Source organism: Rhinolophus ferrumequinum, chromosome 14 (assembly GCF_004115265.2).
Source record: "Rhinolophus ferrumequinum isolate MPI-CBG mRhiFer1 chromosome 14, mRhiFer1_v1.p, whole genome shotgun sequence".
In the NCBI taxonomy this organism is placed as follows: Eukaryota; Metazoa; Chordata; class Mammalia; order Chiroptera; family Rhinolophidae; genus Rhinolophus; species Rhinolophus ferrumequinum.
This window is the reverse complement of record NC_046297.1, coordinates 41,210,512-41,238,400: the sequence shown is the minus strand read 5'-3', so window position 1 is coordinate 41,238,400 and position 27,889 is coordinate 41,210,512. Positions and strand designations below refer to the sequence as shown.

Sequence of the window (27,889 nt, the reverse complement as noted above, 5' to 3'; positions counted from 1 at the left end):
AGTTGTGAAAAGGAAATGGCATAGTAATTTCCTATGGAAAAAAAGCAATCTAAGTAAGAATCATAAAAGGAATGACAAAAGCAGTATGGTCAACTCTTGATCATTCAACACATGCATAATTTTAAGAACATATTTAACATCCGACTTTGAGGTTTTTATGCTGATGGTAAAATTAGTTTGCATTCACAAAACCAGAGTGACAAACAGCATATGCAAGTAACACAGAAACAAATCAATTATAGTGGAAAACCAGTCTGATTTAAAAATTCATTATAGTTCATTTACAAAGTAGATGGTACAGAGGAAGATGAAAATCAAGAGTTGACTCTATGGACAGTTTAATTCCTTCTCTGTGTTCCTGTTAATGGGAGTGCTGTAGTATAATTTAAAAACCATTTCTTACAGAAGGAAAGAAGCCAGAGCAATTACTGAAAGGGTCCTGCTTGCTGATGGGTCGAACCAACAAGGTGCGTCTGTTCAGCTTGTCAGTACAGGAAAGGAAGACACCTCCACATTGCCCCAGAGACCAACAGTCTTCCCCAAGACTTGAGGTGATGGACAGGAGCAAAGAAAAGTGAAAAGACAAAAAGCAATAAAAGCCATAAGCAAAAAAATTTAGATAGTTTTAATTCTGCTCAACTTTGCATAAGTTTAGGTTTGAGCCACTGCTAGGTATGGCCTTTGTCTGGACCATCTTCTGCAAAAGCATTGTTAATGGAAGTAAACAAAAATTATTTTTAGTGTAATATTACTACCTTTAGTTTATGATAAAGGACAATCCACATGACTCACTTACGAATGGGGAAAAACTTCTAAAAAGTCAACAAAATAATACATTAATGACAAAGTATATTAACAAAAGCATCCTACCTTTGTTTGACCTTTTGAAAAATTTACTTAATCGCTATACAGGAAAATGGTTACAATACATGAGCAGCTTACAGAAATAAAGAGTTTTATTTTGTAATGTAATTTTGGAAGAACAGGTCAAAAAATTTACTCTGAGCTCTAATTCTTGTAACCATTAGTCCTATTGCATGAAACAACAAAAATAAACAGTTTATATTTTCAAAAAATCATAATTACTAAATGAGTCTCACCACAGGTTTTTCTTTGCACTGTAGAAATACTCCTTCAAAATGTCCTGACTGCCAACCTTCCCCTGGCCTGGAAAACATAAGTTCACCTTATCTGTTCTCGTCAATTATTCTGAGTTAAAAAATTGAGCATATATAGCTGTTTCAAATAGTTATGACGTAAACAACACTACACTGAACTAAAACATCAAACTGACAATGCAATCAACAGAACAGTTTACATTAGCACTACACCCTGGTAGTTCTGCATAGAAGCATTTTTCTTAATAATAAATTGTATATTTATTTTGTTGGTTATTTATTTCTTTCTCATCCATGAGAATATGAGGTCCACAGGGCATGATTTATGTCTATTTTATTAAACAGTATATTCCTACTTACTAGTGTAGTGCTTCACACATAATACATACTCAATATTTTGATTAACTGAATAGACAAATAAATTATCCAAATATTTAAAACTTCCATAAATTTAACAGTAAAGTCACTGATCTAGAACACAGACTTTAATATTCACATTATCAAGAAATTACTTCAGCGATAATATTCATTACATAATATTCACGTAATATGCATGCAAGGATCATTTTGATATACCCGTCAAAAGAGACTAAAGAGCTAAACATTCCATCATCAAAAATCAATGGATTCACTGTTAATACAATTTACAGTTAATAAAAACAATTATCATATGTTTGGTAAAATAATACTATTATAACAGGTCCATATATCCAGCAAAACATTTTTTCCTCAAGAATCCAGCAAAATATTTTGAATTTTACACACAATTTTTGACACAATTATGTCACAATTATGACACAATTTTTTAGCTGTGATCAGATTTTTATAATTACTGACATAAGCAATATGATATGTGATAAAAGACAAAAATTCAAATGTTTTTAATTTAGAATTAGAAACTTATTAAACAAAAAAGACTTCTTAGGGTATACAGTGCATCAATAAAGGTACAGAAACACCTGTGCTTCTACAGGCATTCAATAAATAATTGTTTAATGAATATTACGAATCCAGAAAAAAATGGGTTTTAAGGCTCTTGCTATGCTAAAATACTATGAAACTGAAAATATGATGTTGTTTAAAAGCCAATTTAAAAAAAAACGTGTGAGTTTTATGGTATGTGAATTATATTTCAATTGAAAAAAAGCAAAAAACTCCAGGTTAGTAGTAGTATATAAAGCAAACAAAAAAAAACCCATTCCCAAAAAGCTTTGGATATTTATTTGGAAAAAAATAATGACAAAATTGCTATATAGCTTTGTGAAAATATCTAAAAGTTTAGTAAAATGTATTATTTTACCACCATTATTTCTCATTATAAACAAACTATATTTGCTTATAATCATACTTTTGATAGAAACTTATTAGGGAAGGAAAATATGGTTCTAGGAACATCCGCCACATGTATTTTAATCATCTGTGAGGTAAGTCTCCAGAGCAAAGGGACATGAGGTGTTGCTCCATGTAATCTATATTCTGCTGCTGTAGGAAGTGAATGGCAAGGATACAGCAAAAACCAAAGCCATCACCTGTGTCCCAGACATCTTAGCGAACATACAACATATGTTCACAAATGTGTGAGATGATTAATAAAAGCAGCGTATGTCAATTAATACAGCAATGTGGATATTTATGAACAGATTAGCATTATAAAACAAAACTTCAGTATATTCCACATACGAACGAATAACAAGTAAAATTAACCAATTTATCTGTTAAGAACCTTCTTTGCGAATAAGTATAGTAGTATTTTTTTAAAAATAACTGAACTATATCAATATAAAAATTCTTATTTAGATTTTGTTCAAAGAAAATATAGCCTTTCCTATATATTCATTATTTACCTGCTTCTATAGTGATCGATATTGAAACTTTCTATTTTACATTTCACTTTGGTATATACATCCTGGACATCTATGGAAGCACTGAGGTCTTCTAGTTCACTGACCACACAAAGCTCTGCAATAAGAAGCAAACATTGATATTGATATAGGTACAACAATCAATGACATATATATCCTTGACATCTACAGCGTGATTGAGACTTTCTGTTCATTAACCACACAAGATTCTAGCATAACAAAATTAATAGCAATATAGCCCTCACAATTAACATAGTATACCTATTTCAAGGTAGAGGAGATCCCAGTTAATGTTTGAGAAGTGCTATATCCGATTCTGGTCAACGAACTTTGCAATACTTTTAATGACAAAGATACAATACCTTAATATGACTAAGGAGAAATTACCTCATCATGGCTTTAAGGATGAATTTTAATACAAACAAGACAGAATTTAGGTATTACATTCAATATGTTAGTATTGCTAATAGATATCACTTGAATTAGATCTAACGATGTTTATTTAATTTGAATGACAATGATAAATAAAACTATTATTTCTTCTAAAAATAGTGTTCAATATTTTATCTTTTCAGTACAGAAGAAAAGTAATCCTGTACCTGTGCCTTTATTTTCAGGATCTGGAGCAAAGAGCTTGACAGTAATTTTGGGGAGCACCCACTGCATCCACAGACTAACACGTCCACTGGATCCACCGATGTTACTTGTGGTTTGTTCCAAGGTAACAGAATCTGAGAACGGGGAATCATCACCAGCTTGTACAGAATCTCCCTGCATTGAGGAAAAAACAGCAACATTTTGTAACTTAAAGAAACATAACTTAAAAATATATAATTTAAAATCTTTAATTATTACTCACAACTTTTTCATATTATATGCAAGTGCTAATCACATCAATGCTTATACATAATGCTAATAATATAAATAATATAAATATATACTAGTCAACACACTATAGCATGTTCATTTGTTTAAAATTTCTGTATACATATTTAAATGTTAGCTAAGTATGTAAGCTAGTCTGGTAGGCAGCATGATGTATTAGGTTAGTGTTTATTGTTGGAATACTTCGGCACCAAGCAGAGCAAACCAATAGTGTCCTTTGATTGACTGTGACAGGAAATTATAGACTTAAACCTGCACAGTATACTCATTCCTTGATCCAATAGCACTAAGCAAAGCAAACAGCTCACTGTTTGTGATGTTTTAATATAAATGCTTCTTCAAAACAAGTGGTCCTAAATTTGCTATAATTGAAATTTCTAGAATTTGAGAAGCTATACAAAAATTTGAGGTTGTGGTGAGTGGTCTAAAGTAACACATTAATGAAAAGCACAAACTAATCCCAGAAAAGGATGCATTTTACAAAGTCAAATTCAATAAAAGACGACATAATGTACTCAGTATGCCTTTCTTTAAGGATAGGTTCTTGGAGCAGAAACATTCGTAAATTAATTCTCCCTCAAACAGAATACCATAATCACAAGAATGGAAACTGCACAGAAAACAGCATCTCAAATCGAGACCTTGATTTTTAACACTATTACGTATATTCAGCGGGAATTCTAAGAAAACTGTGACTTCAAATTTAATCAGTAAGCACTCCTAAGAAAAAGTTTAGCTCTCCTTCCTCACGCAGTTTCAATTTTCATTTTGGATTTACAACATTTGGTGTGGTATTGTTAAATATGTTTATGCATTAATTTTCTGCTCTATTTCCAATTCTATAGCAAAAATTGAGCCAGAATTGGAGATGCTGAACTATTTTCCCACACCTCTGTATGCCAAGTTCTAAAATATACAGTTTAATTCTTTCACCATTTTGTTGCAAATTGACCAAAATACTGAGTTTATTTTCCTAGCTGAATTTATCTTTGTTCATCTGGAAGAGCAAACACTTCAGCCCTTCATCCTTGGCCTGCTTCAGAGCTCAGGGATGATCATAGTTTTGGCCACGTTGCTATTCTCCCTTATCAAAATAACTCCAGAGTTCTTGTTCAATCACGAAACTTCCCAAAGGGCTAAACACTTCCACCACTGTTTGTACTTAAGTCAACAGTAACAAGTGGCCTGCTGTGGTTTCCACTACCTTTGCTCTCAGTATTTCAATGCAACGGTGGGAAAAATGATTAACTGTTTTTAAGCTCAGTACTTAAGCCTCTCACTCATATTTCCCTCCTCTACACCACCCAGATGGATATTCAGGAAGCTAGAACTATATTCACTGAAAATCATGGTGCTCCCTATCAACATGTCAACATGAAAAGAATTACTCATAGTTTAAAATATAAATCATCCAAGGATCATATAAACAAATACTTCTCTTCTACTTAATACAAACAATTGTTAAGAGTGTGCTTTTTAAAACTAGATTCATTTATAGTAAATTCTTTATAGTCGAAATAATTTAAAAATAGTAGTTTTGGCCCAATTCAGCAAGAAAAACAATACTTTAAATAGTAAATGTTTTAACATTTTTATGAACTTTGTAAATATAAGTATTAATTAGAAATTGAAAAAATTCAAAACTGCAATTTCAAAGTGGTCCCCGAATACATAATTGATATAAATGAGCACAACAAATGTAAGGTGATTTCAGATTAACAAATTATATTTATACAATAAAACTATTTGAATCTTAAAAGCCAAAAAAGTAGGTCAATAACTGAGAAACTAGAGACATTTTCTGATACAATTATTTAGAAATAGGAAAAGCATTACAAACAAAATATTTTGTCGATTGATATGTGAAGGCTAAACAGTAACCTTTATTTATCTAATCTGATTTATATATTATCTTTGTTCTTTCTACAGCTATTCAATTAATTAGATGATAACCTATATGCTAAGATTTCCATATTTTGAATAAAAATTTCTCACTAAATGTTAAAGATAGATATTAACTAAGTCTATATTCAGAAGAAGATTTAAAATTACCATGAGACATCCTTAAAATAGCAATTGAGTAAAGAGTTCAAACTAAATGTAGTTTCTAAAGGGTTGTTTGGAATAATTTGAGGTGCATTACCTCTTAGGTTAATTGCACTTGAATAACTGAAAAACTGACAACAGTTTTGCTATAGCAGTTGATGTCAAGCAACTGCTCAATCCAATGTTCACTTTTTGTTTTGAAATTGACATCTAATTGACATATAACATTATATTAGTTTTAGATATTAACATAATGATTCAATATTTGTATATATGGTGATATAATGACCACAATAAATCTAGTTAACATCCATCACCACACAGTTACAAATTACTTTTTCTTGTTATGAGAAGTTTTAAGGTCTACTTTCTTAGCAACTTTCAAATATACAATAAAGTATTGTTAACTATAGTCACCATGTTGTACGTTACACCCCAGGACTTATTTGTAAATGGAAGTTTGTACCTTTTGAACACCTTCATTCATTCAGCCCCACTCATATTCACTTTTAATTTAATTACAATAAATTCATTTTAAACAACTATTAGACACTAAGAAATGAATCGCTTTATGCTCAATTTTTTGAGAACTGGCATGCTAAAAGCACTTTTAATTCCTGAATCAGTAAAGAATGCAAGCCAAATTTTGCCATGAACCTAAGTTTCCACACACTGGAGGTTAATCTGTCAGTTTTTACTTTAGATTGAGTTGTAAATTAATATTCTAGCATTCACTCAACATTTTATATTTTTTTAAAGTTTTAAAATTATTTCTTATACCAGTGCTGTGAATGAGGAAGGGATATCAAAGATATTATTCATATACACAAGAAAGCAAAAATGAAAAAACACTAAGTGGTGTGCCTAAAATCACAACTAAGTTGGAAGAATTTAATTTCATCAACACAATATACCATGTTTCCCCGAAAATAAGACCAGGTCATATATTAAGATTTGCTCCAAAAGACGCATTAGGGCTTATGTTCAGAGGACGTCATCCCGAAAAATCATGCTGGGGCTTATTTTCCAGTTAGGTCTTATTTTCGAGCAAACACAGTAGCCATCCATAATAACTGTCCTTTCTATATCATATTTATGGAAATTACTGAAAATCCAGTATCATTTTGTAATTAGAAGTTTCCAAAAGACTTTCAGTTTATGAATTTATCCTGTAAAAAGTATGTGAATCTGCATGTATTTGTTTATGTGTATGTATGTTTGCTTTGTTTACTTGTTAAGAAAACAAATCATCAAATGTTAGTGCTTTTAAGGACAGTTTTTATTGTTGGGCTGTCCTATAAGCAAAATGGCATAAAGATTTTAATGAACATAATTATATAATACTTCACTTTCTGGAACATCTGCCTAAACACAAATTTTTGACAACCTTAACTACTAGCTGAAAATACAATGGAATGAGTATGCTTTTTGAGGTAAAATATTATTTATTTTGGGGTCCATGATAGCAATTAGTGTGGCCGAGACAGCATTCTGTACACCAAAATTTTTATTCCCCTTTCCATATACTACAGAATTGTCTCTGGAAAGCAGCAATCCAGTAATAGGCTAAATTTCCCAGCCCACCTTTGTATTACACGTATACATATATTCATGCCCTAACTCTAAGGACTATCTCTTAGATGCTTACTTTCAAAAAAAAAAAAAAGCCGAACATTATTAAGCTAAGTATCCAATTCTAGAAATTAGAAAACAGAATAAGCCCAATATATATGTATATGTTGGGTTTGTTCCAGAACTGCAAGGTCAGCTTAGTATTTGAAAATCAATCAATGTAATTAGCCACATTAAAAGAAAACAAAAGGAAAAAAAAATACATAATCATCTCAGTTGAATAAAAAATATCAAAGACTACATCTATTACAAAAGAGGTAAGACCCCTAAAAGACAAACTAAAATCTTATTGAAATTAAAAAACACATAAATAGAGGGATATTCCATGTTCATGGGGTATATGGACAAATTGTACATAATTAATATTTATACTAACATATTGAGATGGGTATGAACATCATCCCCATTTTTACAGATGATGAAGCTATGGCACAGAGGTTAAATAATGTGACAATAAGTTGCAGAGAGAAAACTCACTGTCTGATTCCAAAGTCTCTTCCATAGATTCCATTAATTTAGAATCATATTAAGATAAGTTGGCCCAGTCTCTACTTTGTGTGACACTACCTTCAATTCATTGTGTTTCAATTTTCTAGTACATAACATGAGGATGCTGGTCTAAACGATCTCTCCAACAATTCCTTTCAATTATATAGCTTTAAGTTGATGGAATTAAGAGAAACATCTTTGGTATAATTTGGTATGATAATTTTGTGGATTTGACAAATGAGCCAAGTCACATGAAGGCAATTCGTAGGGCTGACTAAAGGGAGTCTATGACAAGGAGTAGGGAAGTAGCAGACACAGTTTAGCTAGTTTCCCTGGGAGGAAAAAAAAATACACCTTAGAGAAAATTAATTACTAACATTTTATTTTTCTCTTTGAAATGTTACTATAGAAACTAAACACACTACTCTAATTTTTCCCTTTTTCCCCCGTGGTACCCACATTGCCAAACCTTAGAAATATGCTTGAACACATTAATAGATAATATTAAGTGTCACTATAATCCTAGACCATTCATGCTAGTATTATGCAAATCACATTAAAATTACTGAAATGTATAATTCTGAGTCAGAAAATCAGTACTGAATAAAGTATCTTTAAAGATTCTGGATTCACTGTATTTCCTCCACCCCATAGTTTTTATGTAAACTAACTCAGTTATCAACATATTTCAACAGATAAAGAAAAATTAAAAGTAAAATAAGTATCACATTAGTTTTAAAATGGTTTGTCAGACACAGGTCATATAAGATGCATATAATTTCTTCAGGCAAAACTATTTCATTAAAAGTTAACCAACTCTTGTACACCAATGTTCATAGTATTATTCATTATAGCCAAAAGGTAGAAACAACCCAGATGTCCATCAACTGATCAATGGATAAACAAAATATGTTACATATACAATGAAATATTGCTCAGCCATAGGAAGGAATAAAATTCTGATATATGCCCCTATATGTATGAACCTTAAAAACATTACACTGAATGAAATAAGCCAAACACAAAAAGACAAATACTGTATGATTCTTCTTATATGAGGTCCCCAGAATAGGCAAATTCATGGAGAAAGAAAGTACAATAGAGGTTACCAGGAAAAGGGATGGGAGCCTGGGGGGATAGAGAGTCATTTTTAATGTCTATAGAGTTTTGGTTTGAAATGATGAAAAAGTTCTTGAAATAGATAGCGGTTATGGTTACATAACTCTGTGAATATACTTAATACCACTGAATGGTACATTTAAAAATGGTGAAAAGGGTAAATTTTATGTACTTACATTTTACAAAAAAATCAGCAAAAAAAGTTAATCAATGGTATTGAGAACCTAATATAATATGTACAAGGCAGACAGAGTATAAAAACAAAGATTCAAAAGACCAGTTCTTAGTACTCGATGTTAAAGAAATTTTTATTCAAGCAACATAGCAGACTAAGCTGAAATAACATTTTTCTTTTCCACTAGGAAAGCATAGGAATTTTGGATAAAATACAACAAGAATTTGTTTTACTACACAAAAATACTGCATGTCTTCTCTTTGGCCTAGATCTACTCTCAACCGGTTACCACCTTCTGTGTCTAGGAGGGCAGTCTATATGAACAATACGTACCAATGCTCTTACCTTCTGGTTTCTGGTTGGTTTCGGCTAGTGAGGTACAGTGGCAGGAGATTGGAATGAGGGAGGAGAATTAAGTCAGGGTATTTATATCCTGTTCTGACAACTTCTCCCTCCCTGCCTTTAAGCCAGTTGGTGGCAACAACATCCCACTGTTACTAGCTGCAGGTACTATACTATTTCCTGTGATTTCCCTTCCCAGTCAACACCTTTGTCCTTTTATTAAACTCTCCTAAAACTGCCCAATTTAAGAATGTCATCTTTTTATGACTACTACAGTAGTCAAACTTGAAATAAATAAAGGCAAATCTCAAGGTGTCAGAAATGAAGAGGAAACACAAAGTCAGGGAAATTAGTTGGAACTCGGTCCCCGGTGGTAAATGGAAGTGTCAAACTCAGGTAAGGATGTAGGGGTTGAGCAATGGTATTTTAACACTCACTAAGGGACTGGAGACAAGGCTTACAGCCTGAGTTAAAGAGCCCTTTGCATAAGGCCTAGAACCAAAAAGAGCTGCTTCTTTAGCAAAAGAGACAATCTACTTGAGGCTTCACCAGACTTTCTGGATGCTTTCTTTATAGGGCACCAAAGTGGGGAGGTAACAAGAAAAAAAACACCAGCCTCTCTCGCCTCTCTCATGTTAATCTGCTGCTTGTATCACCCACCATGTGAAACCAACGGGATTTGAAATAGCTAAGGGGAGATTTAGTAAACTGGAATAAAAAAGAGAATTGAGGAAAGGACCTAGGAAAAAACCAGAGAGCTAATGAGAGTGGAGGGAAAAAAACAGAAAGAAAAAAAAAAAAGGAAAGAAAAGTGGTTCAAAAGCATGCAGATAGAAAATGAGATGGACAACACAGGCATCTACTCAGAACCAAGTAGCTGAGTAATTGACTATATCCCATGTACCTTGTTAATAGATTTTCTAAAATACATTAGGGGTTAAATAATGATGTCATTTCAATTTAATTTTTTCATTTTCTTCTTAGCCCTGATTGCCTGAAGAAAAGTCTGCCACACTAATTAAATTATATTCCACATAATAGCCCTATGCTGTTATAATACTGTTTTTTTACAATGGGAATAAAATTATAAAATAGCATCAATAATTTTATTTAATTCATCTATACTGTTACTGGGGGAATAATAAAAATATTGAGAGTATATTTATCAAAGAAGTACTATAACCCTGAGCTTCCTGTGTCATGAGATACCGTGGGATGTCACAACTATGCTGAGACATGGCTTCCCTTGATCCTCAGTGTCTTTGGGAGAGGCCTGGGGAAAATGGAGCTTTCAATGTCGTAGAGCTTTTTCTGATGACTCCAGATAATAAATATCATTCTCTATATATGCAAATGATATGCAAACAATAGGGAAGCAATGCTATAACTAACCACAAAATATATACTGTGTATTTAAATCTGTATACAAATAGTTCTGTTACTTACATGACAGTGTTGCTCATAAAATGTTTTTTTTTATAATCAAAAGATTATTAGAACATAATTTTGAAGAGCAAAAGGATGCTAGACCTTTCCAGGAATGCCATGTCCAAATAGGCATAAAGGCTTTTGAATGAATTAAAACAAAATATATGTATATATTTTCCCTCTTTTCCTTCCCAGCCCCATTTATTAAGCATGGGCATCCTCCCCATATCTCTGTTCTATCTTCTATAAACTGTTTTATATAGTCTTTCCTGAATATTAATAAATGAATCCGTTGTATTAAGATTCTTTCACTTTCAGATCATTTTTTTCACCCAGATCAGATTAAATCTATAGCTAACAGAAAACTAACAAATCCACTAGGAGCATTTTCTTTATCCTTATAACCCAATCAGAAAAAATCCCCAACATTATAATTTTAAATTAATTGCAGTCATGTAAGGAACTTAATAAAATCAGAATAAATTTCAATGTCACCCCAATAAATTTAATTAAAATTTAAAAAAAGAATTAATTTCTTTTCAAGTGATTAAGAAAATATCTCCCTTTGTTATTCTCTCCCTTTCTTAACTTCCTCACTTTGGCTAATGAAGACGCCATTCTTCAACTCTATTATATTCATTATATACTAAAATAAAACTGTCACTAATGTCTTAATCATCTTTTAAGATCCATCCATCTCAAATGTTACTGCCTCTGCAAAACACCCACAGATCCCATAGAATGAATTTGTTAATCATCCCTCTGTAATTGCAGGATGGGTTCATGTCTATTACATCTCATCTCTAGCATATGATGTGTAGGTGGGTCACTGCACAATTCCAGATAGCACCATTCATACTGTACTTTGTGTGAATGGCAGTCCTTAGATAGAAGACCAACAGGTGTGACCATTCCATGTGAACCCTGTGCTTTCTGGACTTACAATGTTTTTTTCAATACTTCTTTCCAAAAAGCCACTCCCAAAATAGGTAGTCATGTTCATTTTGACATCCTAGTGAATGTCAGTACTTAGCAAACAACTCTCCTTTCTGCCACTGAAATGTCTCTCAGATTTAACTTCATTTATCAATTGCACTTGTTCTACCTTTGTCTAACAATTTATCACTCAAGCTTTGATTACTGTACCAAAGTATTTCACAAAGCATATTATATGCAATGTTAATAAGTAGGCTAAAAAGCATCTTTGGTTAAATAAGTTTAGAAACTACTAAATTCAGTAAAGTTAAATAGTTTTCTTTACCGCAGGAGCTTTTGTGTTCTATCAACATTAAGAATCTCTAAGAAAGAATTCACTAATTTTACCCCAGAAAGGATTTGCCCGTTGACTTCATAAGGACACATTCCTAGATTCTCCACCTATGCCTCATTTGCGGGGGTGGGAGAAGTGGGCAAAGTAATCCCATTACTTAGGTCATTGTGTTTCTTCAATTTTGGAATGAGCAGGGATAAAAAAGTTGCTTGTGTAGGGGTCAAACAGATCTACTACAATTATGTGTTAAAGTCTCAAAGCAAGTAAAAAAAAAAAAAAGAAAACATGCCCTTTTAACTGAGTTTGTTTGCCTTTACCAATTTGTAAGAAAAAAGAGATTAACATCTCCCTTTACTTGATTTTTTTTTCCATTCTGTACTTTGCCAACCCCAAAACAAAAACATAACCCCTACCTCCATCTATTATAATAGTACAGGTAAAAGTTTGGCCCTCTAGGGGTGTCTTGGAAATGTAATAGGTATTTTGGGTCGACTCAATGATTGGGTGTCACTACTGGCATTTAGCCATTAGGAGTTGGGAAATCAAGAGGTCCTATGATAAATAAGACAGTCCTGAAAAATGAAGACTATCTCACATTCATATAGGTGAAAATCCTGTTTATAATATTTGGCCATAAAACTGAATCTGTTTTAAATCTGAACATAATTTTTCTGGCATTTCTATGGGATTATATTATATAATCCCAAGAGTTCCAGAAATGCATCTACTAAAATGAAAGGAAGAGTAAACTTTTGTTTTATTTGAAACTTCACTAAGAGTTTACCACTATTTCAGAAAATCACGCCACTAACACCACCACTTGTAGTATTTAATGTAGACCTGCACAAGTCTATTTGTATCAGTGACATTCATAGTAATTATATGTACTTAACTACTTAATTATGTCTTTCTAATGTAGTCATGCCTGAGTATTTATATACTGAACTATATATATTATTGTACCTTAAATTACTTTCCTTTTGTCCTTTATATTTTATTTAAAATCTTATATAATTTTGAAACGATATGTATATGCAGGTTATATCATTTTTATTTTCATTACAGGATAGTAAAGGAGGTGTTATAAAATATCTGCTCTCAAGAAAGGGTATTGGCACATTAGGATGTTAGGCTTTTATAATCAGAAGAAAGAAGGAGAGGACTTTGGGTCTGACAGGATTGAAAACCACCAAAGATAACAACAGCCTGGTTCCAAAACGCAGCAGAGGCAGAGAGGGTAGGGGATGGGGGAGCATGAGCCTTCATCACTCAGCTTTTAAGTTTCCATGCTTCTGAGGAAACATACCTTCCTGTGTCTCAGTTTTCACCATTTTACAGAAGCCCCACTGCCCTGAACTATCCCACTACCTACTGAAAGTGATTAAAATACTTGGACCTAAAAGGAACAGTAAACACACAGCTACTGCTACCCAAGCTCCTCATGAGCCTTAGAACCTGCCAGCTTCCACAGACGTGAGGTCATCTTCATTCTCAATCCTGATACGAAACTCTGTGGTATATATTACCCTTCATTTGGTAACAGAATTTTTCAGAAACACTTACCTCAGTAGTAGTTCCAATGTCAGCAGATGGGCTGCATGTGCTGGTATCTGGAGGAGCTGTGCCTACACTGCTTCTTAGTGGAGAAGTGGGGACAGGCCCTGCCATGGTCTCTGGATAGGCTGAAGAAGGACTGAGATTGCCTCTCTTCTGAATCTTATGCCAGACCTTATTCATGATATCAATTAGCTCATAGAAAAGCTGCACCTGAGCAGAAAAAAAGGGTAAACAAATCTTTCAACATCTAGTCACGATTGACTAAAATACTGAATGTTAGTAAATTTTAAAAAGTCCAGGGAAACAAGAATATATGAAACAAAAATCTATCAATGTATCACTGATCATATTATATCATGATCTATAATCTATGATATATAATTATGTTATCATGACACTATGATTCTAATAACAGAGAAAAAATTAATGCAAAAAATTTGCAATTAAGCATTTTATCAGATTTGATTATAAACAGATATAATCAATTTATTCACACATGAAATTTGACACATATTCACCATGTGATATTTTATAAGCAATTTAGCATTTTTATAGGAAAATAACGCTATTATAATAACACTAATATAACAGGTTGTTATGAACATTTCTTTTAATATGTAAATGGAACAAACACAAAAAAATCCTTTTAAACAGATGTCAGAATTAAAATTAGAAATCAAATATATCCTAGTAAATATCATTATTTAGTGATGTATGAAATAATTATTATTATTTCTGAATGATTTCTACATTTAAATTCTCTCTATTTCTCTAAGGAATATATCTGAAACTGGATTTCTTACCCGGTAAAATAGTGAAAAAGAATGATATAATATAAAATAGTAAAAGGAAAATGTTACATATGAGACTTTTCTACAGATAAAGAACATAAACCATCCAACCTACTATTCCCCTCAGATTTGTCATTCCAATATTCAGGGAAAAAAATGTTTAACTTGCACATTGTTTGACTAAGTTCTAAGATATTTACACAAGATTTCATAAATAAGCATTAATCATGGAATTTGTATGACAACATATTGCCATATACTGTATAAAACAAGCCCCAGGGAAAAAAAAAGGCAAACACAATATATAAGCAAATCCACAGCTGGATACCATATTCTGCTTGCCATTAAAAAAAAAAAAAAAGCAAAATTCTCATATTTATAAAAAGTTTCAGCCCCAGGATACATCCAGATGATAAAGCTGGCTTCTTATGTGGGCAGAACAGATGCATAAAAACACTGTTGTCAATCCCTATTTGATATAAAACAGTACTGGGTTACAGTTTTCCCCTGCTTTTTGTGTGACGAAGTCTCAAATCTCAGGTTATGGCTCTTTTTGTTAAAAAAATAATCTAATGGCTAGAGATCCTACAAAAAAAACTCTTAGAAAAATTTTAGTTCAAATTCCTTTGTCCTTCATAATCACGAGTAAGTTCTCTCTAAAAAGAAACAATTTTGTTGCAAATGAATTTTATAAAAATGATTATTTTACTTTTTCTTAAACAATGAGAATTGACAAATAAGGAAAGCATAAACCAATGCAAACAGGTTCTAAGGGCATAAGGTTTATTTACTTAAGGGACTGATGCTGCTTTATTGTCACTACTTCTAATTTTCTTTAACTGTTACCATTAAATAATTGTATATGAATATCACCAAGTACATTGTGTATTTAACATGCCAAGCAAACAGACATAAACTTTAAATGCATTTTTATTTTCAAAGAAGAGAGTTGCTATCCCAGAATTCAGACTCCCCAAATTTAGAGGTTTAAAAAATAAGGCAAATAAATTAAAGGTAAATGTTCAACTATTATTCTTTAAACTGTACTGAAAATTGTGCCATTTAAAGCCACAATGAGCTACTCATAGCTATTTATTAAAATGTCTAAAATTAAAAAGCCTTAACCATCATCAAGTACTGGTGAGGAGGTAGAGCAAATGAAACTTTCATTTACTGTTGATGGGAATGCAAAATTTAGGATATAGTTTGGCAGTTTCTGAAAAGGACAAATACCTACCATATGATCCATCCACTTCACTCATGTTTCCCCAAGAAAAATAAAAGTCAAGGTCTACATAAACACCTGTATACAAATGTCCATAGAAGTTTTATTTGTAATAGTCCAAAACTGGAAAAAAAATCTCAAATGTTCATCAATAAATGAACAATTTGCAGTATATCCATACCACAGAATGATATTTAACAATAAAAAGAAATAAACTATAGAGTTCATGCAAAAACATGGATTAATCCAAAATAATTACGCTGCATAAAAGAAGCTGGGCAAAAAAAATTGAAAAAAGAGAGCAAGAGAATAGATGGAATACAACTGTATGATTCCATTTATATAGAATCCTAGCAAATGAAAAACACTCTGTAATGACAGAATCAGTGGTTGACTGCGATGGGGAGAGGAGTGAAAGAAGGGACTACAAAGGGGTACAAAGAAACTTTTGAGGATGATGGATTTATGCATTATCTTGATTGTGGGGACAGTTTCATGGGTGTACAAAAAGTCACTAAAAAATGAGCATAAAAGTAATTAAGTATCAATAATATCTTAAGTATCAAATACTGACTAAATATAAAAAATGCAATATTTTATTATTTAAAAATTAATTTCACATAGATTTTCTCATTTAATCTATGACCAATCAGAAAGGAGACTTAATTGGACTGAAGAGGCTGAAAGAAACCTCAAGGAGGTACATTTCTGAAGGCCAAGCAGGATTTGGGTGGGTGCAAAAAGCCATTCCAGTCATAAGAATAGCAAGAGCAAAAGCCAAGTGCAACAAATTATCAAGATACAATGTAGGGGCAATGAAAAGTCCTATTCCTTTGGGGAGAAAATTTTTTCGACAACGTGCTAGTACAGAGCGTCTGAGAGAAGAGTTGTCATAAAGGTAGAGAGGAAAAAGAAAAACCATGTCAATGGAAACCAAGGAGAAATGGAATTTCAATAAGCAACTACTGATCCGCATGGGAGCTTTGACCTGCTCCATTTCTGATCTGGGCCGGTTCACCCCTCCTTAGGCAACCTGATGGTCCCGTGCTCCAGAAAGGTCACCATATTGATGCTGAACTTAGCGCGGACACCAGATCGGCATAAGATGAGGATAAAAAGGATCAAATATATGGTGATGGAAGGAGAACTAACTCGGGGTGGTAAACACACAAAGTAATATATAGATGATGCATTACAGAATTGTACACCTGAAAGTTATGTAACTTTACTAACAATTGTCACCCCAATAAACTTTAACTTAAAAATTTTAAAAATAAGCAATTACTGATCTGTTTGAACAGTGTAAACAGCTCTAAGTGAATACGAATTTAGAAAGGCTATTTGCTTTGGCATGCAAGTTGTTACTAACAATTAAAACGGTTTCAAAAGAAAAAGGTTTTGCCAAATAAAAAAAGAAAAACTTTTCATATAGAGCATTACACTTACCCATTATACTTACCCTTATCTAATTTAGTTTAAAAGATAAAAATGAAAATCAGGGGCTCAGAGAAATTAAAAATGAGTGAGTGGTACAAGAACAGAAACCCAGTTTTGTCTGAACTCAATGCCTATGTTCTTAGACAGTAATGCCAAATTCCATTGCCTTGGTGAGAACCAAACATAGCTTTCAGCAATAAAATTATGAATAAATGTATAGGAAAACAGCACAAAACCTATTCTTTCTCTACTTTCACATACTGAAAACCCCCAAATGCAAAGATAGTTTTGTTCTTGGGAATGCCTTATAGGAAGACAAAATATATCGATTTATTGGCTGAGGAAAAAATTTGAAATTTTATCATATTAAAGAGAGGATGCTACAGGCTCATTTAATTTTGGATATACACAATGGGAAGAACACAATTTTTAATGTCTGAGAGACTAGTGTCTAAACACATTGAAGGGAATTAGGTAACTTTGGTAAAACAAATGAAGGGTTGGTGGAAATCATTTCTAGGGGGAAAAAAAAACTTTTGACTATTCAACCAGATTAAGTATTTGTAGTGTCTAAGACCCTCGAATGGCAATGCATTCTAAGAACTGATACAGTAGTTTAGGTCTTCACAGCTGATACAGAGACCTGAAACAATGTCTGATATGACAATGAATTTTCTCTGTGCCAGCCCTACTTATAGAACTGGCATTATGTTTTAAACTATATAAACTAGCTGAGGCCTCTCTATCTGAGCAATAATGAACCAAATTAATGTACAAGAGTTAATACTTATGATATCACTCTAATGGATAAACAAAAGAATGGTACACATTTAAGTAGGAATTATTTCCCTAAAATTGAATCAAGAAGCTTATACACTAACTATAATCAAAAGTACACAAAGCTTCTGATAATACATGCAATGCTATTGTTGGGTATTTACATTGTTCTGGGGGAAAGACTCCCAGCTTTTATCAGATTCTCAAAGAAGTCCATGGCACACACACACAAAAAAGACAAATACTGTCCTTCACAAAAACACAAAAAACAAAAACAGATGGGTTATGAAGCAACCACTCACGAGAAAAAGGTTTAGTTTGAGTCAATAGTCTTAAAATAAAAAATAAGAACAGTACAAGAAACTTTAGGATCCTATATGCATGTGAATGTTTGTATTTTAGGGGCCCACGGTATTCTTTTTATAAGGTAGGACACCCAGAAAATAAGAAGAGACACATACATATGATTTCACTAAGAAAGATGAAACACTTTTGGCAAAAGATGCCATGAACTTTAAAGGCAGTACAAAAAAGGCAGTACAAAAAAAAGTAAAGTTTTAAAAAACTTTAAAAACTGCAGTACAGATACATAGAGTTTGTATTTATAGAGCATGAGGGAAGCTTTTCAAATTGCTAAGAAATTTAACAGAAAACTGGGTAAATGATATGAATTATCAATTCATAAAACAGCAAATTCACTGTCCAATAAACATTCAAAAACTGCTTAACCTTATTAGTAATCAGGACAATACAAATTAATGTAAACAATATGAACTGTCAAGTCACAGAAAAGCAAACTGAATGGCCAATAAACATTTGAAGATGCTCAAACATCTGGTTTCATTTCCCTTCAGCATGAAGGACTTCCTTTAGGGTTTCTTGTAGTGCAGTTCTCTACTGGTGATAGATTTTTTTATGTGAAAATATCTTGATTTAGTCTTCATTCATAAAAGTTACGTTTTTTTTTTATTTAGAATTCTGCGTTAAAGGCTTTATAAATTTTTCACAATTTAAAAATATTGCTCTTCTGACTGCCATAGTTTCTTATGAGAAGTAACCTAAAAATCAAATCTTGGTTCTCTTGTATGCAATGCGTCATTTTTCTCATGATACTTTCAAGATTTGCTCTTTTAATCTGTGGCTTTCAACAGTTGGATTATGTGCGCAGGCATGGCCTTCTGTGTGTGTTTATCTTATTCATCTTTGTTTCCCTTATTTCTGGCTCATATATAGTATTCAATAACTATTCACTGAATTCAAGTTGGGGGTAGGGGTAGTGGGAATCAAATCATTCCTTGTAATTTTGACAGAATCCAGAGGGCAGTCTGGAAGCATATGCCAAAGCGACCAGTCATGTTAAAGAGGTTTATTTAGAGTCTCATGTCTTATCATTAAAATTTAGGTTAATCTGGCACACAAGGATATAAAAGTGTTTAACTTCTTACCACATATTTGAGTACACCTGATTCTTCAAAATGCTGTATTGTTTTGTGGCTTTCTATTCTTTCAGGAATACTGCTACATTCTACCAGGGATATTCTGACCAATTTATGAAGAGGGTGTCACATTTTATATCAGAATCAATCTAAACTAACAAAACGGTATTCACATAGCATTTCAGAGTTTACAAAGTATTTTCCTAAATATCTCACTTAAACTTCCTAACAACGTTGAGATCAACTTTGGTTATAGCAGCTAGTAACAATTTACTAAAAGCTGATTTATCAGGATTTAGCAAAACGATATGATAAAGTGGAATTAAGTGAATAGAAAGAATCATTACATTTTGAGTGAAAAGGGATTCTCAGGGCGTGAGGTTCATTCAGCCTTAGTTTAATTCTCAAAAAAGGGGTCCTTAGCATTTAGGGAGCAGCCACAAGGAGGCCCGGGGAGCCAGATGATGGGAGGAAGGGACAAAAGGAGGGAGCAGACATAAGAAGAAAATACCAGGCCTAACATAAGCTTTCTTTTATGTGATAACTTTGCTTAGAACTGGTATATATTTAAACAACAACAAAAACTGAGCTTAGTTCCAAACAAGGTGGATATGTAAAGGAGATATCCCAAAGCTCTAGTTTTCAGCCACAGTATCACATTTAATACGATTCCACATAAATTACACTATTGAGGATCTCAAAGTAAAAGAAAAATTTTTTAAAGATTAATTTGAGATTATCACGCTAAGCAAAATAAATGAGACAGAAAAAAAGCATAATTTCACTCATATGTGGTATATAAAACTGAAAGCAACAAAGGAACAAGACAAACAAACAATCATAGATACAGACAACAGTTTAGTGGTTACCAAAGGGTAAGGGGTGAGGGGGGTGGTAGAAGAGGGTAAAAGGGGTCAAATATATGGTAATGGAAGGAGAACTGACTCTGGGTGGTGAGCACACAATGTGACATATAGACAATATATTACAGAAATGTATACTTCAAACCTATATGATTTTATTAACCAATGTCACCTCAATAAATTCAATAATAATTCTTAAAAAATAGTGGCGTTCCCAGGCTAAAACAATAATGATAACAGAATTTTATTTTCAGCTGGATGGCTACGGATAACCAGAAAATGTGGAGTAGGACAATCCTCCCAAGGTTATCATAATCTTTCAAAGTCTCTAAAACATAAGATCTCTGGGAGACAACTTCAAGTAGCAGTTAGCTGTCAATCATACAGGGATTGAGCTTCTACTAAATATAATAAGTTTTTGTTTCTATTATTTCCAAAAATTTCTTCATATCTCTTTGTAATCCATCCTTCCTATTACTTCCTCCTCCCTCTCTGTCCCTGCCCTGCCTCCAGACACTGAACCTGTTTTCTGACACAATGCAGTCGTTTGCATATTCTAACATTTTACATAAATGCAATTATACAGTAAATACTCTTTTTAGTCTGGCTTCCTTCATTTAGCATAATGATTGCAATATTCATCCATGTTACATTTTATCAATAATTCTGTCTTTTAATGGCTAAGCAATATTAACAGTATATAGATAGGCCATAATTTGTTTAAATTATTCACCTACTGATGAACATTTGGGTTGTGTTCAGTTTTTGGCTACACAAATAAAGCTGCCAAATATGTTCGTATACACATCTCTGTGTGGACATGTATTTTTGTTTCTCTGAGAAAATATTAGGAAAGAATGGCTGGGTCATATGGTAGGTGCGTGTTCTTTTTCAAGAATTTCCAAGTTTCTTCCAAAATTGTTTTAATTTTTACATTCCTCCCAGCAGTATTCAAAGCATTCCAGTAGGTTCACAACTCAATCTTTTTTATTTTAGGCAATCTAACAGGTGTGTGTGGTATATCTTCAAGTTTTGTTTTTCCCTGATGAATAACAACATTGAGTATCCTTTCATGTGCTTACTGACCAGGCACGTATCTTATGTAGTGCATGTTCAAATCTCTTCCCCATTCTTTGTCTGCATGTTATTTTATTTACTGTTCTTTGTCCTCAAGTTAACGAGTAGAAAGGATTCTTTCAATATTCTGGACAACAGTTTCATACATGTGTTACAAATACTTTTTCCAAGTGTCTGCTTTCTGCTATCTTAATGTGTCTTTCAAAGAGAAAATATTATTAAACCTGATTATGCCAAACATCTTTGAGTCTTCCAATCTATGAACCCGTATATCTCTCGAGGCAGGTGTTCTTTAAGTTCTCTCAGCAGTTCTTCGTGGTTTTCAGGATAGAGATCTTAGACACCATTTGCTGTATTCATTTGTTTATGTTTCTTGTCACCAATATAAATACAACTGATTTCATTCCAATTTTCAATTGTTTGCTGGTAGTACATAAAAATACAATTGATTTTTGTATAATAATCTTCTCTCCTGCAACACTAATACACTTATTAGTTCTAGCAATAGTTTCTTACCTTCCTTTGGAATTCTCTATGAAATATTTTATGTGCAAATAGCAACAGTTTTACTTCTTATCTTTATGCCTTTTATTTCTTTTGCTTGGTTTATTGCAATGGCTGGGACATCCAATATGATGTAAGTAGGTGGTGAAAGCAGTCATTTTGGGTTTCTTCCTGATCTCAGTGGTAAACAACACACTATTTTACCATAAAGTATGATATATGCTTTCTCATGTATGTCCTTTATCAGTTTGAAAGAGTTCTCTAATACTTGTAATTTGCTGAGAGTTTTTATCATGAATGGCTGTTAAATTTTGTCAAGTGTTTTCCCTGGATCTATTGAGATTATCATATGATTTTTCTTCATTGTTTTATTTAAATGGTGAAGTACACTGAGTGACTTTTGAATACTGAACCAAATTTTCATTTCTAAAATTAATTCTACTTGGTCATTATGTATTATCTTTTTTTAATATATTATTGATTTGCGAATATTTGGTTAAAAATGTTTACATGTATTTTCATGTGAGATATTGATTTCTAATTCCTTCTTTTGTAACATCTTTTTCAGGATTTGGTAATAGGGTTATTCTGGCTTCATAAAACAAGTTGGGCAGGAATCCATTCTTTTTGGAAAAAATTCTGTTAAACATTTCTATTATTTTTTTCCTTGATTATTTGATAGAATTCACCCACCTGGGCCTGAAGCTTCTTATAGAAAAATTTTTGTTATCACATTCAGTTTGTTTAAAAGGTATATAGGGGTATTCAGATTTTCTGTTTTTTCTTGGACCATTTTGTACAGTTCTTTTAAAATAAAAATTATTGTTTCATCTAAATTGTTGCATTTTTTAGCATAGAGTTGTTCGTTAGTCTTTTATTTTACTTTTAATGGCTATAGGCTCCGTGGTAATAAACTCCCCCTTCATTTCTGATACTGGTGATCTGAATTCCCTCTCTTTTTTTACTGTGCCAGTCATCTCTGCTCTTATCTTGAATATTTTCCTTTTAATTTCTTTGGGTTTACCTTCTTCTTTTCTTAGTTTCCTAAAGTGGAACCTTAAGTGGATGACTTAAGATCTTTCTTCCTTTGTAACATAAGTATTTAAAATCATATTTCACTCAAAACACTCCTTTAGCTGTATCCACTTTTTTTATTGTCATTCAACCAAAATGTTTTCTTATTTCCAAGTGACTTTGTCTTTGATTCATAGTTTTTAAGCATGTAGTTTAATGTCCCAATAATTTATTATTGATTTCTAGTATAATTTGATGGTAGTTAGATAATACACCGTATTAAATTTGATCTTCTTAAACATAATGAAACCATATACACCTTAAAAAATGTGCACTCCACAGTTGTTGGAGATAGTGTTTTGTAAATATCAATTAGATCAAGGCAAGTTCATAGTATTGTTCATATTTTCTATATTTCCAATTATTTATTTTTATCTAGTTGTTTTGTCAATTGTTGAGAAAGGTGTTACAAAAATTTCCTACTAAAACTGTGGTATTATCTATTTTTTTCATATCTTCTATATCTCCAATCATTTTTCATGTAATTGTTTTTTAATGCGTGAAGAAATGGCATAAAAATTTCCTACTATGATTGGACAGAATTATCTATTTTTTCCTTTAATTATGTCTCTTTCTGTTTCATGACCTTTTTGTCTCTAATTATACTTTTTTTTATGTCTACTTCATTTGATATAGAATAAGCACGTCAAGTCTTCTCATGCTGTTTGTATGGTATATTTTTTCCTATGCATTTATTTATATTGTTTCTTTAAATTTCAAGTGTTTCTCTTTTAGGCAATATATAGCAGAGTCTTGCTTTTTTCCCCACTATATAAATTTTTGTCTTTTAATAGGAGTAGCTGGGCCAGGAAGCAGCAAACTTTTTCTATAAAGGGGGGATAGTAAAAATTACAGGCTGTGTAAGCCATGTTTTTCTCTGTAAGCCATGTTTTTCTCTGTTGCTGCTACTGAATTCTGCAGCTAAACCATGACGGCTATCTTAGACAATTTGAAAAATATAGGTTTCCCCAAATTTGGCCTGTGGGCCTTCATTTGCTAACTCCTGGTGTAAACAATCCTAATTAAGATTATTAACATTTAATGTGTTCATTGATAAGGTTGGTTCAGCCACTATCATTTTATTTTGTTTTTGTTTCTACCTCTGGTTTTTGTAAATGTTACCATTTCTTCACTTCTTTAGATTATTTGAATATTTTTTAGTATTTCATTTTAATTAATCTATTGGTTTTTGGCTACATGTTTGTATTTCTACATATTTTTAGTTAATTCTAGATTACAATATGTAAAAATTTTCACCGTCTATTCAGAGTTTATATTGTACCACTTCACATGAAATTTAGAATTCTGTCAACCACATGGGTCCTGTGGCTCATCTCCCACTAACCTTAATGATCTGGTTGTCTTCTATATTACAGCTATAAATACTGAAAGCCCCAGTAGACATACAGCGTTTGGTTTCCGCAGTCATAAATATTTAAAACAATTTTAAAAATATTTACTAAGCTATTATTTCCGATGGTTGTCCATTATTTCTGAAAATCCAAGTTTTTATCTGGTATCATTCTCCTTTACCTTGAAAAACTTCCTTTAGCGTTTCTTGTAGAGTAGAGCTGCTAGTAACAAATTACCTAAATCTACAGTGTCTTTATTTAATTTTGGTTTCTGTGGCATATCTTTACTGGCTTGACAGTTTTCTTCTGTTAGCACTTTCAGGATTTTGTTTCAATGTCTTCTGTTTTCTACAGTTTTTCATGAGAAATCTGTATTAATTCAAATTATTGTAAACCTATACATGTCTTCTTGTAGCTCCTCCCAAAATTTCTAAAAAACTTATCTTTGGTTTTCAATATTTTAATCACAATGAAGTTACATCATGTTTTCTTTGACTCTATCCTCAAAAATAAACATGCTTAGAATTGGGTGAATTTGAAGAAATTGTAGAAGCCAAATTCTGTAAATTTGGGAAGTTCTCTGCAATTCTTTCCTTTTTTCCCCCCTACCCCAATCTTTCTCTTTACTTTCTCGAACTCAATTACACATATAAAACATTTTCTCGTACAGCCACTGAGGCTCTGATAATTTTTTAAATATCATTTTTCTCTCGGTTTTTCAAATTCAGTAATTTCTATGCTCCATGTTCAAGTTCAGTGATTCTTCTGTCATATGCAGGCCACTTCTAAACCCATATGGTATGGTTTTTCCTTTCTTTCAGATATTGTGTTTTTAATTCTGAAATTCCGTTGGATTCTTTTTATATTTTCTGTTTCTCCAATGAGACTTCTTAACTTTTTTCATTCCATGTGCTTTCCTTTACACCTCAAGAAAAAATGATAATAGCTGCTTTAAAGTTATTTTTGCAATTCAATTATTTTAAAACTAATTGGGAACATTCATTTATGTTGTTAGTTTTTGCTTTTTCCCCGCAGAATATATAGAAATAGTAAGTGGGATGAATGGAGGGATGTAAACTTCTGCCTCCATGCTAGAACTGGATCTCTTATGATTGCCTTTTTAACAACTTCCACGATAAAGTATTTGCAGGAAGTGAGTCTGTCTCTGTACAATCTGTTTGCTAGAGCTGCCATCCAAAAGTATGATAAATTTGTTGGCTTAAAACAACAGAAAGTTATTGTTTCCTTGTTCTGGAGGTTACAGTCCCTAATCAATATCAACAGGCCATCTTCCCTCTAAGATGCTGAGTAGAATCCTTCGTTTCCTCTCTTCCTTGCTTCTGGTGGTAACCAGCAATCCTTGTGTTCTTTGGCTTGCAGCTCAATCAATTCGATCTGTACCTCCATCTTCACATGGCTCTCTCCCCATGTGTTTTCACACTGATTTTCCTGTGTGAAATTTCCCCATTTTATAATCACAATGGATTAGGGCATACCCTAATGACCTCATTTTAACTTGATTAACTCTACCTGTTATCAGAAAAGGTCACATACTGAAATACTGGGGGTTAGGAATACACCATCTTTTGGGGGGTATAAAATTCAACCCATAACACTTTCCCTGCCTCTTGGAAATGTTTTTCAGTAACCATCAGCAATAGCATTCAGAGAATAATCTATGAAAGGGTCATTTCATAATTATTCTCTTCTATACCACTGTGGGTCATAACAGAATGGCAAATGGCCCTTAAACTGGAATACTAATATTGTTCAAAGTATGACTTATAAAAAATATGACTTGTAATAGAGGACAAGCCTCCAGTTCTTATAATAGTGTTTAATTTAGCTGCTTTGTCATAATTCTAATTATATGCATTTTTATAATAAGGCCATCACCAATATCTAGCAGGCCTAATCTTTTCAAGATACACAAATATTCATATACATAAATTAAAGCAAACTGCACAATATACAGTATGGGGAGAGAGGTAGGGAGAATAGGAGAAAGAAGAAGGATGGTATCTGTAAGGAGGTTCTATAAAATATAGCTATATTTGCACCCACTTTAAAAAACACTTTTATAACTGGTTTATAACCACTAATGCTGTGATAAATATACAGTAGATTTATCCATATTCATCTGTCAGATCCAAAAATACTCTAAAAAGTATTCTTTTAAATATAAAATATAAAATAGTATTCAACAATGATAAGCTTAGCTAGGTAGAAAATATACTACAGTCTGCTTGAGGGTGAAGAAATAAGTATTAAATTGTATGCAGTTAATAATTTGTACAAACCTAGGTGATCCTAATTAATATTAAACCATAAAACTCTAGAATACATCATGTTTGGCCTATACCAACTAAAATGTTACGGGATGAACAAAATGCCTTTTTACAATAGTAAACAGTGTTTTTAAAGAAAAATTAAATGTTGAGCAACAGAAGTTCTGAGTGATAATCTGATTGAAAATTACATTTGATCACTTCAACAGACTCTTCCAATCTGATGGGAAAGGAGTTCATCAGTATTTAAAAACATTACATCTGCAACTGATTTCATTCCATCAGCCAAAGATGCATTTATGTTGCCACCATTACATAAATGAGTTTAAATTACAAAACTTGAGAAAGCTTCAAAGCAATTCTTAATCTAACCATTCTGATCTTGATGGTCTTGTTAAAAATAATTTAGGACACTTAATAGAAGAGAAATACCGCAACAAAATGGATAACAATTGTTCTTAAATCACATTATTTAAATTTCCTTTCATAAATCAAATGTACCAACCTGGGGGTTCGAGCATTTTATCTCAAGTGACTCTAGGTCAACATGGAGACAGACAACAAATGAATGTCTCGTATCAGGTCCTGCAGCGAGTAGTTTTTGAGATGTAACAGCTAGAGTAGAGGTACAACCCATAGGTTCCACTAGGCAAAGTGTCACTTGTTTTCCAAAAAGGCTATATACACTGAAATGATGTAAGCTGATTGTCCAAGGAAAAGCATCACCTGTTAAAGGGGATAAAAGAGGGTAGGGAAGCACACATACAAACATGTAGTTAATTGTCACTTGATAGTAAGCTGTCTATTGTCTAAATTTGAAATATAAAATTTGTAATAATGCATCATTAAAAGTGAATATAGTATCACAGGACTAACATGCTAAACAGTATGCATCCTACATAAAAGTTACCTTTTTAATGATATGTTTATATGTATAATAACATACTACTATACCAATAAATTATGTACATTATAAAAACATACAGAAATAGAAATGAAGGAAATGAGGTAAAAACATAAATAGAAGCTCAAACTTCTTCTTCCCTTACTCTAGAGCAGGGGTGTCAAAACTTTTTTCAACGTTTTTTACCAAGGGCCATATGCAGTAAAATACACAAACAGCCAGGCCACTCACTCGACGG

General features: G+C 32.5%; 1 protein-coding gene across 8 annotated transcripts in view; it reads right to left on the bottom strand.

Moving 5' to 3' along the window:
- Nucleotides 1-27,889, bottom strand: part of VPS13B (vacuolar protein sorting 13 homolog B) — a 719,992-nt gene that overhangs the window by 333,811 nt on the left and 358,292 nt on the right. For 6 of the 8 annotated variants that reach the window (XM_033126651.1, XM_033126655.1, XM_033126654.1 and 3 more), the window contains exons 24-28: nucleotides 27,253-27,473; nucleotides 13,930-14,133; nucleotides 3,580-3,751; nucleotides 2,963-3,077; nucleotides 404-545 (exon numbers count right to left, since the gene is read on the bottom strand). In XM_033126651.1, the coding sequence (XP_032982542.1) occupies nucleotides 404-545; nucleotides 2,963-3,077; nucleotides 3,580-3,751; nucleotides 13,930-14,133; nucleotides 27,253-27,473 (854 nt within the window). Of the gene's footprint in view, nucleotides 1-403; nucleotides 546-1,100; nucleotides 1,168-2,962; nucleotides 3,078-3,579; nucleotides 3,752-13,929; nucleotides 14,134-27,252; nucleotides 27,474-27,889 lie in introns of all 8 variants that reach the window. The other 2 variants (XM_033126656.1, XM_033126657.1) reach the window with 1 other exon arrangement.